We start from the raw sequence: 14,206 nt of genomic DNA, 5'->3' as shown, positions 1-14,206 counted from the left end.
CCAGTGCTGTCCTGGACCACTTTGGGGTCTCCAAGCAGGAACAAGCAGGGGCCGGGGGGGGCTCCAGGAGCAGAAAGGGACCCTCAGTGGGTCCAACACGGTTGGGTGGCCCATCTGCAAGAAGCAGGGTGGGCTGCTGGCACCAAGCCCAGCAGATGAAAGCCACTGGGGGCTGCTGGGACAGCATTGTCCCCAAACACTCTCCTGCCAGGGCCCCCCCCCGGGCAGCCTTTGCTGGACCAGCACAAGCACCGCCATCACCTTCACCCCAACCCTCCTCTTCCTCCAACTCCAACCAGCGTGGCCGTTCACAGACACCGAGTTTGCCTCCGTGCAAACGCGCGTGCCTGCGCTGCCTTTTTTTAATATTTTTTTTTTTTTCCTGTTCTTGGCATTTTGGTGGAGCAAGATAAGGGTAAAAAACAACAGAGCTGCTCGGAGAGTGAAAAAGGGAGATAGATAACGCAGATACCAACTCCTACACAAAACAGTCCTGGCTTTATCACTGCTTTTTATCACAGTTCCTCTAAAAAAAATAAAGAGAGCAGCCTAACTGGAATGGGGCAGCACATTAAAAAATGAACTTTATACTGTTTGCTCTTTAGTTTTATATTTAGATGAAACCAACTTAGATTCTTGTGGTCGATACCTTTCCCAGCACAAGGAACCAAAAAGTCTGGAAGCCCCATTTGCTCCGGTGGGGATGAGTGAGGAAACTTGAGTATAAATTAGAAAAGCAGAAGCTAAAGGAGCGGTGCCTGGTCCCAGCACCCAGCCTTGCTTGAGGCCACGGGGGGTGATGGTTGGAGCTTCTTTAAGCCTGGATGGGCCAGCAGGATGAGGCTAGTCCTGAAGCATCCCAGGGGAGTGGGCAGCATCCTGCAGCAGAACTGGAGATGCTCAGGCTGGAGATGGGTGTAGAAAAGTCTCCTGAGCATCCCTGAGTCCCCTCCGGTGGCTGTTGGTCCCTGGGGACAGCTGGAGCCCACTCGAGATGCCACAGCTGGCACCAGGATCCCAGCCATGTGGCATCACTGCAGCCAGCAAAGCCGAACATCCCTGCAATGGGAGCAGGTCCCTGGCACTTGAGGACAATATCTCCATCCCAGCATGGGGACACAACTGCACGTGCAAACACACCCTGGCCACATGGTCCCCACAAATTCTTTGCCCACCGTGACCCTCCTGTCACCGAGGGCACCGCACAGGGCTCTGCCCTCCCACTGCCAACCCCAGGCACAGGCTGGGGGGGGAATTTCAGAGCAGAAAAATCCCAACCCACAGGGCATGGCCAGAAAGACGGGGGTGGGGGGGGAAAAAAAAAAAAAAAAAAAAAAAATGGACTGGAGGTTTTTCCTTCCCCTCGCACTCCCTTCCCTACCTTCTTTTTGAAAAACATAATTTATCTGTGTATTATCAAGAAATCCAGACACTTTAATCAGTGAGCTATGAAGTCAGTATTTCCATTCTTATCTAGCGGAGGAGTGGAAATGGAGAGCAGATAGGCAGCTCCGAGCTGGTCCGTGGTGGGGAATGTTAATGGGAGGAGCGGCAGAGCCATTGGCTACCGAGCTGCCGCTATCGCTGCCATTATCGGGGCGTTATCGAGGCAACCATCGCAGCGCAGTAATGGGGCCAGTTCAACTTTCCGCATTATCATAGGAGCTGGAAGTAGCATGAGAGGCCTCAGCTGGGAGACAGAGAAGCCAGCGAGAAACCAAACTTCCCGGCAGAGCAGGGGGGGAAAAGCTAAAAGCGGATTTTCCTCCTCATGGTCCCCTGAGCTGGCAATGCGCGGGGTGATGCTCTCCTGCTCAGGCATCCTTCGGTGCATTCTGGGTACCGATCCCAAGGCACATCCCCAAACCCTCGCGCATGCTGAGTACCAACCCCACCAAGCATCCCCAAAACTCTGGGTACCAATCCACCGAGAATGCCCAAAACTCGGTACCGACCCCACCGAGCATCCCCAAAACTCTGGATACCAGCCCCATCGAGCATCCCCAAAACTCTGGATACCAGCCCCACCGAGCATCCCCAAAGCGCCGGGGCCATGACCCTCAGCTCACCAAGGACGAGAGAAAACAATGCATCTATATTTCATCAGATGAACAAATTAGAAGAGCACATTTCCTCCACGCGCTATCGAATGGGAGATGTCAAGAAAATATGTTGATGTGAGAAAGAGGAGATAAAGAATTATTTTGGAGGAAAAAAGCCGTGGAAGGCTCTTATCTGGAGTGACTCATAGGCACACACTCCTTAACCCCACTGCAGCCCAAGGTCAGCAGTTACATTCCTTTTGGCATTTCAGCCCTTCCAAAAAAACATGTTGCAGCAGGAACAATGCGGAGCCTTTGCCGGGCAGCCATCGGAAGAGGGAACTGTATTACCCCCGAAACACTTGAACTTTCCTGATAAAATAAGGAGCGGGACAGCAGCCTGGCCAAGCTGGGGAGTCCAAAAGCCCTGAGTCAGGCAACAAAAACAGTCATGGGACATGTCGCAGAAAAAAAAAAAAAAAAAGAAGATATATTTGCCTCCTGCTCCCATTCCTGCTCTTCTCCAGCAAGGGGGGAGCTGATTTCTGCTCCCTCCAGGAACAAGAATCCACACCCTTGGCACAGCCACAGGACCCACGGAGCCAGAATGCAATATAGGGTTGGTAGAGAGCATTTTTCCACTTTTTCTTCTTAAATAAAGAAATCTTAGGAGCACAAGGCTTCTCTGCTCCTGCTGTCCCTCCAGTTGCTCCAACCAGTGCTGGGGGCTGCTCACATCCCGCTCGGGTCCCAGCGCCAGGCTGTGTTGCCGTGGATGCTCTGGGCTGGTTTTCTCTCCACAGCATCGTCCAAGCCAGTGTTTTCCAGGGCAAATTATGGGGGTTTTTTTTGTAGCAGGACAGACAGCACACATGGAAAACATCCTCTTCCCTTTGCTCAGAATGTGAGTATTTGAGCCCAAATCTACCAACACCACACAGGGCACAGGGGGCTGTCCTGGGGCTGCGCCAGCCCCACTGCTCCCAGTTTGGGCAGCGTTGTCCCCTCCTTTCCTGGGGACACAGGTGGCATCAACCCCATGACCAGCATGGGGCTGGGAGCATCACACAGCATGGGAAGCCCTGGGGATGCTGTGGATGTGGACGTGGTGACACCAGAGGACTTTGCTCCCCAGAGACTTGACGCCACCTTGTCTTTGTGATGCTGCCAGCGCTGGGTGGCTCTGGTGGGTCCCCAGGGAGGGACGGAGCTGCCTCTCTCCAGAAACCAGAGATCACCTGCACCAGGGCACTATCTCCTGCAACACCTGAGGAGAAAGGCTTGTGTGCTTCCCAATCCCGGCTCACAACTTGGCGCAAGGGGAACCTGCTGCTTTCTAGGTGACCTCGTGATTCACGATGGAAAATAAGACCTTGCCCAACTGTGCGAGTTCAGATCCAGAGCCATAAATCCCAGCTAGAGGTGACATTCCCGCTCTGGTGTGGGACATCAGGGATGGTCCCCATGGCATGGGCATCACCGCGGCTCCGCGCCTGCCTGGGGAAGGGCCATTGCAGGGGTGTGGGATGCAGCAGACACAAACCAACCCAACCCCAGCGCCCACAGGCCCTGGAAGCGGCCGCCTGCCAAATCTGCCGCAGCCTCCCTCGCCAGCGCGGCTGCCAGCAGCGACGTGCGCCGGGGCTCTCGGCAAAACAGGTTTTACCGTGTCACCAGCTGCCAGCCCAGCTCTGGCACTTGCCCTCCGAGCATCCCGCACCCACCCGATGCGGAGATCGGGATGGTCAGGAAGGACCATCCTGGGGATACACCCCGAGCGGGGACCAAAAATGGGCTCACAGGGTGACCTGGCACTGCAGGAAGCACCTGCGTGGGACGGCCATGACATGTGCTGTGGTTGGCAGAGCACGGGGCCGGTGGCATGGGTCCCCTTGGCCACCATCAAGGTGCCAACCCCTCTCCCAGACATGGGGCCCACAGGGATGCTCTCACCTGGACCACTGGCCATGGAAGAGGAGAAAAACATCTTCCAGCATCACCTGTGGCTGGTCCAAACCCTGCACTGTGCAGGAAAACAGATTTTTGCTGTTCCCAGCAGGAAATACTCACCATGGTGGGTTCTGCCGGCCGCGTGCCACCAGCACCGCAGCATTGCCAGCCCAGCCCTGTCTCACCCTGTGGGGACCGCGATGGGTCCTCACCTCCGGGAGCTCCTGATGTCACCCACGGCGCATCCCAAGACGCTGGAGCCTTCTGGGCTGGGCAGAGCCACTGCGGAGGCAGATGCGCTGCCTGCACCCCTGCCTGCACCCCTGCCTGCACCCCTGCCTGCACCCAGCAGCCATCACTTTCGAGATGCCACTGAGTCAGGGCTGGCAAACGCCTCAGGGGGGGTTTGCACAAGAGGGGAGGAGTTGGCAGGGAAGCAGGTGGCACCCGTGGGAGCAGCAGACACGTGGGACATGGGGATGCCAGGAGCAGGGCCAAGCACAGGGGGGGCTGTAACACCAAGGGAGATGCAGAAAATATCCCGTCACCCACCCCAGCCCAGAGCATCCCTCCCCAGCAGGCATGGATGGGGAAACTGAGGCACAGAGGCTGGCAGGGATGGGAAAGTGCAGCAATATCAGAGTGATGGGAGGTGGAGGGGAAAAAAAAAAACAACCACCACAACAGTAAAAAGCAAACAAGAGGAGGCAGTTAGTCACCTGCAGGGACTGAAAGGAGAGGAGCGACTCAGTGGAGAGGAGCGAAGGGAGCGGGCGGGAGGTGTGCCGAGAGCATCCCACGCCACCGCCTCACCACGCCGCCACTAAAAATAGACACTGGGTTGGCCACTGTTGTCTCTTTAGAAGAAACGCAGTTTTCCAAGCTCTTGGGAAGGACGGCTCCCATGGTCCAGCCGGCACCGTGACCCCCCCATCCGGCAGCAAGACCCCCTGCCCGGCATCACCACAGAGCCCACGTGGGACCGGGGAGCAGCCGAGCTTGCAAAAGAGGAAAGAAAACCAAAACAAAAAAAACCCAAAAAACAAACCACCCCATCAAGAGGTTTAACAGCATAGATCACACTCGCTATCTAACACCATCTAACTGCAATTAAAGCAAATCCACACGCAAAAATATGACAGTGCTTTCGCCTCCCGCCCCCTACCCCAGCCCATGTGTTCACCATGATGAGCAGAATGGGAGAGATAACGATCAAAAAAGAAAGTCAAAGCTCTCATCAAACTAATGCAACATCTGCAGCTGATAACAGGCGCTGGGGAGAGCTCAGCTTGTTTCACAGAGCACATGGCGGGGGGGGAAGAAAAAAACCCACACCTTGAGAAATAAAAACACATATGCAGCTGCCCCCCATCAGATAATTAAAGTGCCTGCGTTAATCATATTTGCAATGGAACAAATTCTTGGAGCCCTTTTGCCCCTCTCTGCTGTATTTGTTGTTGTAGCAAATCCTGCTCCGGTCTGCTGGGGAGAGATAAGTGGTCCTTATCTCTATCAGGATGGAGATCTGTGCTTATCAGGAGCTCAGATCTACTGTAGCTGAAAGCAGAATAGAAAGGGAAAAGGAAAAAAAAAAAAAGAAAAAACCACAACAGGCCCTTGCAACTACTACAAAAAATGTTCCTTTCCAGTTAATTTCGGAAGGGGAAAAAAAAAATATACACCTATTAGAACAACAACAGAGGGAGAGGCACATCAGCAAGACGAGATCAATCTGTGGCTTATCGGGTTCCCCATCGAGACCCGGCGCTGCGGGTGCGGAGGAGCTGCCAGCAGCCGCGCTCATCAGCCCGGTGCCCGCACTCCCATGTTTGAAGTTAATAAATATAACAAGGTATCTGGGCTGGAGATCAGCTCCTGCTTCGCTATCAGCCCCTCACATCTATCTACCAGCAGAACAAAAGACAGACACACACACGCACACAAAAAATAAAGAGGAGAGAAAAAAAAAAAATCCACCACCTCCTCTAAAGCAGCAGCAGCTGCAGGGAGGTTGCTGGTTTTACAGCCGCGGATGGAGCAGGGGGCAAAATGCAACTGTTTCCCCCGGGCAGGTACCCCGAAAATTAAATGAGTAAGTGCTCCGTGTGTTTTCTCCACTATCGGAAGCCACCATCCAGATGCAATCGGCTTGCAAAGCCTCAGCACCGCGCGTCACCGCGCAGAGGGGGTGTCGGGGGGGGCTGGAACCCCCGTCCCCCTCCATCCGTGCATCGCTCCAGCACAAAATGCGAAGAAGGTTAAAGCAGCTGGTTAAATATAGTCCGGTGTCTGATCTTTGTCTTATCGCTCCTGGCGATCGCCCGCTCTCCCGCGAGCCTATCTGCACATCGCATCGAGCTTTTTAAAAAAATAAATAAAAAAAAAAACCAACAACAAAACCCAGGAGATGAAGCCAGAACGAGAACATAGCGTCACCTAGGAAAAATAAAATCAGCAGATACCAATCTGGAGGAGGCTTTTTTTTTTTTTTAATGCTCCAGCCGAGATGATAAAAAAGATAGACTTTGTGGAAACAGGTCTGGTCTGTACACGAGAGGAGTCTGGTTACCGGAGCCCTGATTCATGCAGACCTGCCCTCAGCGGCAAAGACGCTCTCGCCGCGCTCGCCGCCTCTAATGACTGTTTTCATGTTGACACATACAGGAAAGGTTCCAAGCTTTCAGCTTTTAATCAGTTTTGGCCATCGCCGGCGGCCCTGAGATCAGCCTCCCACTTTTTATCATGTCTTCACATCTCTGTAGAAAAAGCAGCAGGGGAAGGAGATACAAGCCGCCTTCGCTCGGCCAAGCTGCCGCGGCCTCGTCCAGCCCTATTTTTCCCCCCACAAAGGTTCAGGCCGGCGGGCGTCGAGGCTGGACGGGGGTCCTGCCGTCGGTGCATCCCCCACACGGCCCTATCGCCCACATCGGTGTCGTTATTTCGGCGCCTGCGACGCTACCGCTCGCTTCGGGTTTAACACTCCTGGTTTAATGAGCTGGAGTTACCCAGGGAGGGATCACTGGGCAGCCGGGCTTTTTGCCGAAAAAAAAAAAAAAAAAAAAAAAAAGCCGCGGAAGTTGGATAAAGCTAAAGGAGAAAATTATCACCAAAAAGAAAAAGAAATATAGAGGAGGCAGCTGGGACTATTTTTAACTCTACCCGGGTAAAAGTCTAGCTGAGCTTTATCGCCAGAGCAATCACCCAGGCAGGGAAACAGGTAGGTGCAACTCAGCCTTGCAATTATTTCAAGAGAAAGATAAAGCCTGATTATCACATGGTGGCCAGCCTTCCCTATCCTCCCATCTCCCTCTTATCGCCAGCTTCCATCGACTCGAGGGGGAAAGAAAAAAAAAAACACATCCACACAGCAGAGAGGAAGGGAGAAGAGCCAAGCTGAGCCCGGCACCGAAAAACTTCCATCACTTTGCAGAATTTCTCAGCGCAGCCGGCACATTCCCACCGGACCGAACCCAGATCCCGGCCGACGGGTTGGATCGTGGGAAGCACGACCCTCCGGGGACGGTGTATCGGGAGGGAGGTGACCCAAGTCCCACGGGACCCCCATGCTCGACCTTCCCACTGTCAGCCCGGGGTGTTATTGCCCTGTCCCTGCCCGGGCTGGGGTGCGAAGGGGAAGCCGAGGGGGCCACCGGGCAGGGGACAAGGCTGAGGCCAGCGCGGGCTGCGGGGACAATAGCGCTCAGCGGGGACGATGGCACCGATGGCGAATGGGGGGGGGGGTCCCCGTGCGGAAACGGGAGCGCCTGGCAGGATGAGGGGACCGTGCCCGGGGTGAAGAGCTGCTGGCAGGGCTGGGGTGCCCCGGGGCGGGGGTCGGGGAGCCCCGGCTCCCGGCGCTGGATGGGAGGCAGGCGGGGGAGATAAGATCACAATTTCAGGCCGTCCCGACAGAGCGATGTTATCAGGACGGGACTTGCAGAACGGAATATTTTCAAGCCTTATCGAGGCCCCCATCGGGAGCCGGTACCGGAGCCACGGCGCTGGCGGGGGGAGGCGGCCAGGAGGGGGAGGCGGCGGGGACGGAGACCAAAGCGGGCGGCCGGTAGCGGGATCGGGCACCCGCCGCGGCCGTCCCGGGTGGGCACCGCGGGGTGAGGGAGTACCGAGGGCTGGGGGGGACCGCGCTCCACCGGGGGCGAGGGTGCTGCCGCCGGGGGAGTGCTGCAAAAAAATAAGGGGGTGGGGGGAAGGCAGTCCTTCTGGAGGGAGCTGGCGGTAGCGGGGACTCACGTTTGATCTGCCGGGGGTTGCTCTGTTTCCTCCTGGACATCGCTCGGCGGGGGGCGAGCCCGGCGCCCCGGCTGGCGGCTGGGCGGGCGGCAGGTGGGTGGCGGCGGGCGGGCCCCCGGCTGCTCGCATGCCCGCCCGCCCACCCGCGCTGCCGGGGCCGGGGCCGGGCCGGGCCGGGCCGTGCGCGGCGGAGCGGAGCCGCCGCCGCCGCGGGATTTTCTCAATGGGGCGCCGCGGCCGATCAAACCCGCGGAACGTTCCACGGGGGCGGGGCCTGCCCCCGCCGCGCGCCGCCGCGGCCGCCCATAGGCCCCCGCCCCCCGGAGGCCCCGCCCCCCGGATGGCGTAGTGGCGGGGCGGGGCGGGGCGGGGCCTCCCGGGGGGCCCGATCCGTGCGGAGCATCGGGGGCGGCCCTGACACCGGGGTTCGCGGCGCCTCTCGCGTGTCCCCAGCCACACTGTGGGGTCCCCGCGCCCCCCATGAGCCCCCCGCTCCTCTGCCTTGGGACGCCGCCCCCCACCCCCTTGGGGTCCTGCTTCCCCCGACCCCCGCTGCGGGGTCCCCAAGCCCCTCCTTTGGGATCCATCTCCCCCTTGAGGGGTCCCCAGCCCCCTTTAGAGTTCCTAAGCCCCTCCTTTGGGATCCCGAACCCCCTCGCTTTGCTGTTCTTAACCCCCCCACTTTGGGATCCCAGTCGCCCTTTGCACCTTCCCCGCAACTCTATGAACTCCCTGAACTCCCATGGGGCCACCAGTTCCCCCCTTCTGGGACCTCAGTCCCCCACATTTCGCTCCCAGCTCACCCTTCGGAGGTCCTCAAAGCCTCCTGAGGGGGCCCAAATCTTTCTGTGGGGTCCAGGGTCTCTTTCTGGGATCCCAAATGCGTCTTAAAATCCTGCTCCTTTGTACATGGACAGCCCAAAAGGTCCCGCTCGTGTCTTCCAGGGTCACTGTCACCCTATGGGGTGGGCATGGCATAGGGGTGCTGGGGTTCCCCCCCCCAGCATCATCCTAGGCCATAGGACCCAGTCCTGACCGTGAATATGCAGCCAGGAGGCAATTTGGGGGCTAATTGCGGGGTAAACAGGAGCTGCTTATGTTTTGAGTCCATGATGGGAATGTTGCTGCTGTCAAAAATAACCATTTTTGCCAAACCAGGTCGTGAGCCGTGGCTGATGTCATCTTGGGGGGGGGTGCTCCCCAATTAGTGCTGCAATTTTTGGATCGGGGGGGAGCAGGGGGCTGGTGGGCTGTGGGGACATGGCACAGCACGCCCGTGTCCCCTCTCCATCTATCCCTGAACATGAGGTGTCCTCCCCCCAGCTCTTTTTCTTTTTTAAAAGGGTTTTTAATTAACTTCCTGTTCCAATGGTGGGCTAATGACTTTTAAGCAGCACATGATTCCAGTAAAGAGGTCAAGCCGGCAATGAGGATGTCAAAAGAAATTAAGTTAGGAATTAAGAAGAGTTCCAGGGGAGAAAAAAAAAAACCCACATCGAGAGAGGGAGATGCTGCTGAGGACAATGCTTTGCTCTCCCCCCACTTGGTCGGCCATCCCCCAAAATGACCCTGATAGCATTTTTCACCTTGTTTGGCCCCGAATCGCAGCCTTCCTGGAGACCGTCACACCGCAGGGCAGGCAGCTCTGCTTCCAGAGCCTTTCCCTTCCCCGCCACTGCTCCCGTGTGTAATGAAATCAAGCGCCGGCTTTGCAAGGTCCGGCTCAAGGAGGCTTGAGTGGCCTCTGCTTTGCGTCAGCTGTGATGGACGCTGACTCCATCAGGGCCTGGGTGATGTGGAGCTGAAGCTCTGCTGCTTTCGGGGGGTCTCCATCTCCCCCGGCACGGCTGCAGGAGTTTTGGGGTTGCAGAACCAGCCGGTTCCTTCAGCACATCCACGGCATCGCCCGCCGGCACCGCTCACAGCACCCGTGTTATTTACCCAGCAAGTTGGCTTAGACCAAGACAATTAGACAAACCATTTAATTAAATGCAACGCCATTAATTGCCTGGACCTGGGGGGGTGCTGAGGATGAGTGAACACAAATAAGGCTTCCAAATTTCCTCTCCCCAGGACGGCGCAGGGAACGTTGGCTATTCCTGGCTCTTTGTGCTAGAAGAAGCAGTGGCAGCACCATTTGGGGAGCTGAGGAGACAGACCCTGGTCACTGTCACACCCCCAGGGGGCTGCTGCATCTCACCCCTGCCATAAGAAGCCAAAAAAAGCCTCGAGCAAGCTGGCAAGTGCCAAACACAGGGTGAAACCCTGCCCTGGGGAGGGCAGCCCAGCTGCGGGGAGGAAACAGGTTGCAGTCCTTCCCCTTGCACATTCCTCACCAGCGTCCTTTTAATTAGCTTTTTGGCACTGTCCCAAAGCCTCTTCGATCCCCCCCAGGCCTGAGAATTTGCAGTCGCATCAAACAACACCAGGCCAAGGGCTGTGTCGCTGGTGTGGGGACGTCTCTGAGTCCCACATCTCCCTGTCCTGTCACCCCGCGCATCCCACCTTGCCATGCAGGGGACCCATGGGTGCCCCTGCACAGGGACAACAGGCACGGTGCCCATGACAGCGGCATGGCCGGGTGTTTTTTGTCTCCCTCAACCCCCGATCCCATCGTGTTTGCAGAGAGATTGTTATAGGGTAACAGAATAAATAGCGTGTTTTCCCGAGGAGTGAATTACACGCCTGCAGAGCAGAGATAATGCGCGAGCAGCCGTTTCCCCCATTGTGAGCGCGGTGACATCTTTTTATGGAGCTGTGTACATTTGTATTAGTGCCAATTAATCTGGGGTGATATTATTAGAGGTGCAGGGAGAGGAGGTGTCGGCGGAGGAATGTAAATGGGAACAGCTAAGGCGCTGCCTTGGCCATATTTCAGGGGCGAGGGGTGGTTGTTGGTGATGCTGGGTGCTGCACTGAGCACCCCAAGGGGGTCTGGGTGCCCGTGGGACCATGGGCTGCCCTGGCTGGTGGCACCATCCGCTGGCACGACTCTGCCAAGGCTGCAGAAACAGCTTCAAAAAGTCATGTTTTAGGGTTTTTGGTGCTTTTGTCCCTCGAGGAAGGAGTGGCATCTCCATGGCCTGGCCTGTGGGCAGGCTGGGACCCGCGGGGCTGGGTGCTGGATGTGCTGCGGGGGGACCCTGCCACCTGCCGGCAGCAGAACCTGGCCCTGGGTGCCACTTGTCACCTGCCTGTGGCTCAGCCCCAGGCAGCTGCCAGCAGCCTGGGGGCTCTGCAGCTCAGGCACAGCTTGGGGACAGCTTGGGCACAGCTTAGGCCTGGCTTACTCCTGCGTTATCTCTCCATCTCCCCCAAATCTGCCATCCCCACATCCACTTGGGCTCAGGGTTTCCCCACCTGAAGGCAATTCAGCATCAGGGATGCAGGAGCCTGTGGGTGTGTGTGGTCCCCATCATGCACATGCAGCCATGGGGACGTGGGAGCCACAGTCTAAATTCCTGCTGTGCAAGGAACAGCCAGATTTGACTCAAGAGCAAGAAAAAAAATTATAAATCTTTAGCCCCGGCTAGCAGCATGACAACCATGGTGGATCCCGTTATCCCCTGGGCTTTACAGAGAGGCTTAAAGCACCTCCAGCTCAGAAACTTGGGTGTGCGCCTGAGAAGAAAAGGCAGTTGGATTTGGGGGGGCTTGAAGGGCAAACAGTAGCTTGAGGAAAATTTAGGGTGGTGGCAAGAAGCCGAGAAAGGGACTCGGTGCAATGCCAGGCACCCTCCGTTCAGACCCGGCCACCCTGGGGCTGGTGGCAGGGTTGTCCCCATTGCAGAGGGTGGGGATTTGGGACGAGGACGATGCAGGCCAGTGGGGTGCAGCCCTGGGACCCCCAGACGTGCCTTGTCCCATGGGTGCCCCCCCGTGCCGCTGGCACCCACCGAGCAGCGAATTAATCTGCAGCTGGGAGACGCTGCCCAGCTTTGCTGTCCTCGCTGGAATGACGTTGACGAGGACCTGAAATCTCCCGAGTGACAAGTGCTGCTGGATAATGCGGGATGCAGCAAACCCAGGGGGGTTTAGGGAGCTGATGGATGGTGGGGTTCACCCGCTCGGCAGGTGCTGAGATTGCGGGAGGGTATGGAGGAATAAAAACCTCCTCTCTATCCTAGAGAAAAAAGGGAAGAATACAATATTTCATCTTTCAGAGCCGCAGGGATGATGCCAGCAGCTTCATGGGGAGCATCGCCTGAGCCTGAGCTGCAGTAAGGTGGGTGCTGCTGTCAGACGGTGTCCCCGCAGCCAGTGTCCCCAGGACGGGTCCCAGCCCCTGCAGCGAACCTCTGGCTCCTGCGGGGGGCTTCATTTCCAGGTCATGAATCCAGGGGTGCGGGAGAGCTCCAGCACCAACCAGGCATGAAATACTCCCCCGCCCCACAGTTCTGCAGCCCTGGTGAAATATAGTAGAAGGAAAACATAAAAGTCCCATTTCCAGCTCCATAATACTTCCTGCCAAAAACAAAGTAAAATGTGCTGCCTTAAATTTTCTGCAAAATTCTTCTGAGGTTATTTTTTGTCCCTAAATTAAGCCATACTAATTATTTTCAGCCACTTTATCTCCACTCTGCAACACACCAGGAGGGTGCAGGCGGCAAGCATTTTAAGCCTCCATAAACAAAAGAGTAGTTTGGAAAATAATTCTATCAATTAATCAAATTAATCCTGCAGTTTTAGTTACAAGCCCCAAGTGGCAAGGATTCCAGCCTGCGGTGAGGAGCTATCTCTCACTGACAGCGTTTAAATGTTGTGATTGCAACAGTAATTAAAGAATATAATATGCCTGGCTTTGTGTCAGCCTCCTACCTTCAGACCTCAGCGCTGTGCTGACAGAGGTCAGCTTGAGGACAAATGGGTGATGACCAAACTGGGCCATCACCAGCACCAATTAATAATGACCAAACTGGGCCAATGTCGTCACCAGTTGACGATGACCAAACTAGGGCATCGTCATCACCAACTGGTGATGACCAAACCGGGCCCTTGCCATTACCATCACCAACTGCTAAATGACCAAGCTGAACCATCACCATTGCCAGTTGATGACGACCAAATTGGGCCATCACCATCAGCAGTTGGTGATGACTAAACTGGGCCATCATCATCATCATCATCATCACCAATTAATAATGACCAAACTGGGCCATTACCATCACCAATTGATGATGACCAAACTAGGGCATCATCATCACCAGCTGGTGATGACCAAACTGGGCCATTGCCATCGCCAGCTGATGATGATCAAATGGGGCCTTCACCATCATGTTGGGCTTTCTTTTGCCCCTGCGGGACAAGACACCCATGTCTTGAGTAGGAGTTGGGCAAGATGCAGCGGGGAAGAGGAGATTCACAAGGATCTTCACCACTGAGAAGCTCCATCGCTTTGCAAAAGATTGCAAGGTGACAGCAGTGACACCAACGTCCTCCTGTGGCCACCTTCCAGAGGACACCATGAAGAGCATCCAGCTGTCCATTGGAAATATCATCGTTTGGTTAGAGATATGCGTGGGAGGAGGGGACCGCGGGGTACGGGACACATCCCACAAACATCACGCAGACAGGAAATTTCTGTGAAAATATTGGAATATATTTGAAAAGATTACTCATGTATGATTTTACAGTACCACCCCATATTTTCATCTCATACTTTATTTAACAATATTAAAGAGGCACTTTTAAAGCACACATACAACATCATAAAATGGCGTTTCCTGCTCTCTCTGCTTCTCTGACAAAATATCAAAATAAAAACTTTTGACAGAACACATTGCACCCAAGGTAAATTACCTACAATATTTTTATACAATACAAAGAATTGTAAAGATACATATTAACAGAATAAAGCCTCTTTTTTTTTTCCTTTTAAATCTAAAACAAAACAAAAAATAATAATTGCAGGACAGACGCAAAGTACTCTGACTGTTCATATCACATCAGTGCATTACTTCACC

The 14,206-nt window shown here is 55.5% G+C and overlaps 1 protein-coding gene across 1 annotated transcript in view; it reads right to left on the bottom strand.

Moving 5' to 3' along the window:
- Positions 1–8,315, bottom strand: part of ZFPM1 (zinc finger protein, FOG family member 1) — a 34,067-nt gene extending 25,752 nt beyond the window's left edge. Inside the window, exon 1 of the mRNA XM_065640935.1 lies at positions 8,244–8,315. Coding sequence (XP_065497007.1) covers positions 8,244–8,283 — 40 coding nt within the window. The 5' untranslated portion in view covers positions 8,284–8,315. The remainder of the gene's footprint in view (positions 1–8,243) is intronic.
- Between the last annotated feature and the right edge of the window lie 5,891 nt (positions 8,316–14,206).

Source organism: Caloenas nicobarica, chromosome 9, assembly GCF_036013445.1.
Source record: "Caloenas nicobarica isolate bCalNic1 chromosome 9, bCalNic1.hap1, whole genome shotgun sequence".
In the NCBI taxonomy this organism is placed as follows: domain Eukaryota; kingdom Metazoa; phylum Chordata; class Aves; order Columbiformes; family Columbidae; genus Caloenas; species Caloenas nicobarica.
This window is presented reverse-complemented; position numbering and strand designations above follow the sequence as displayed.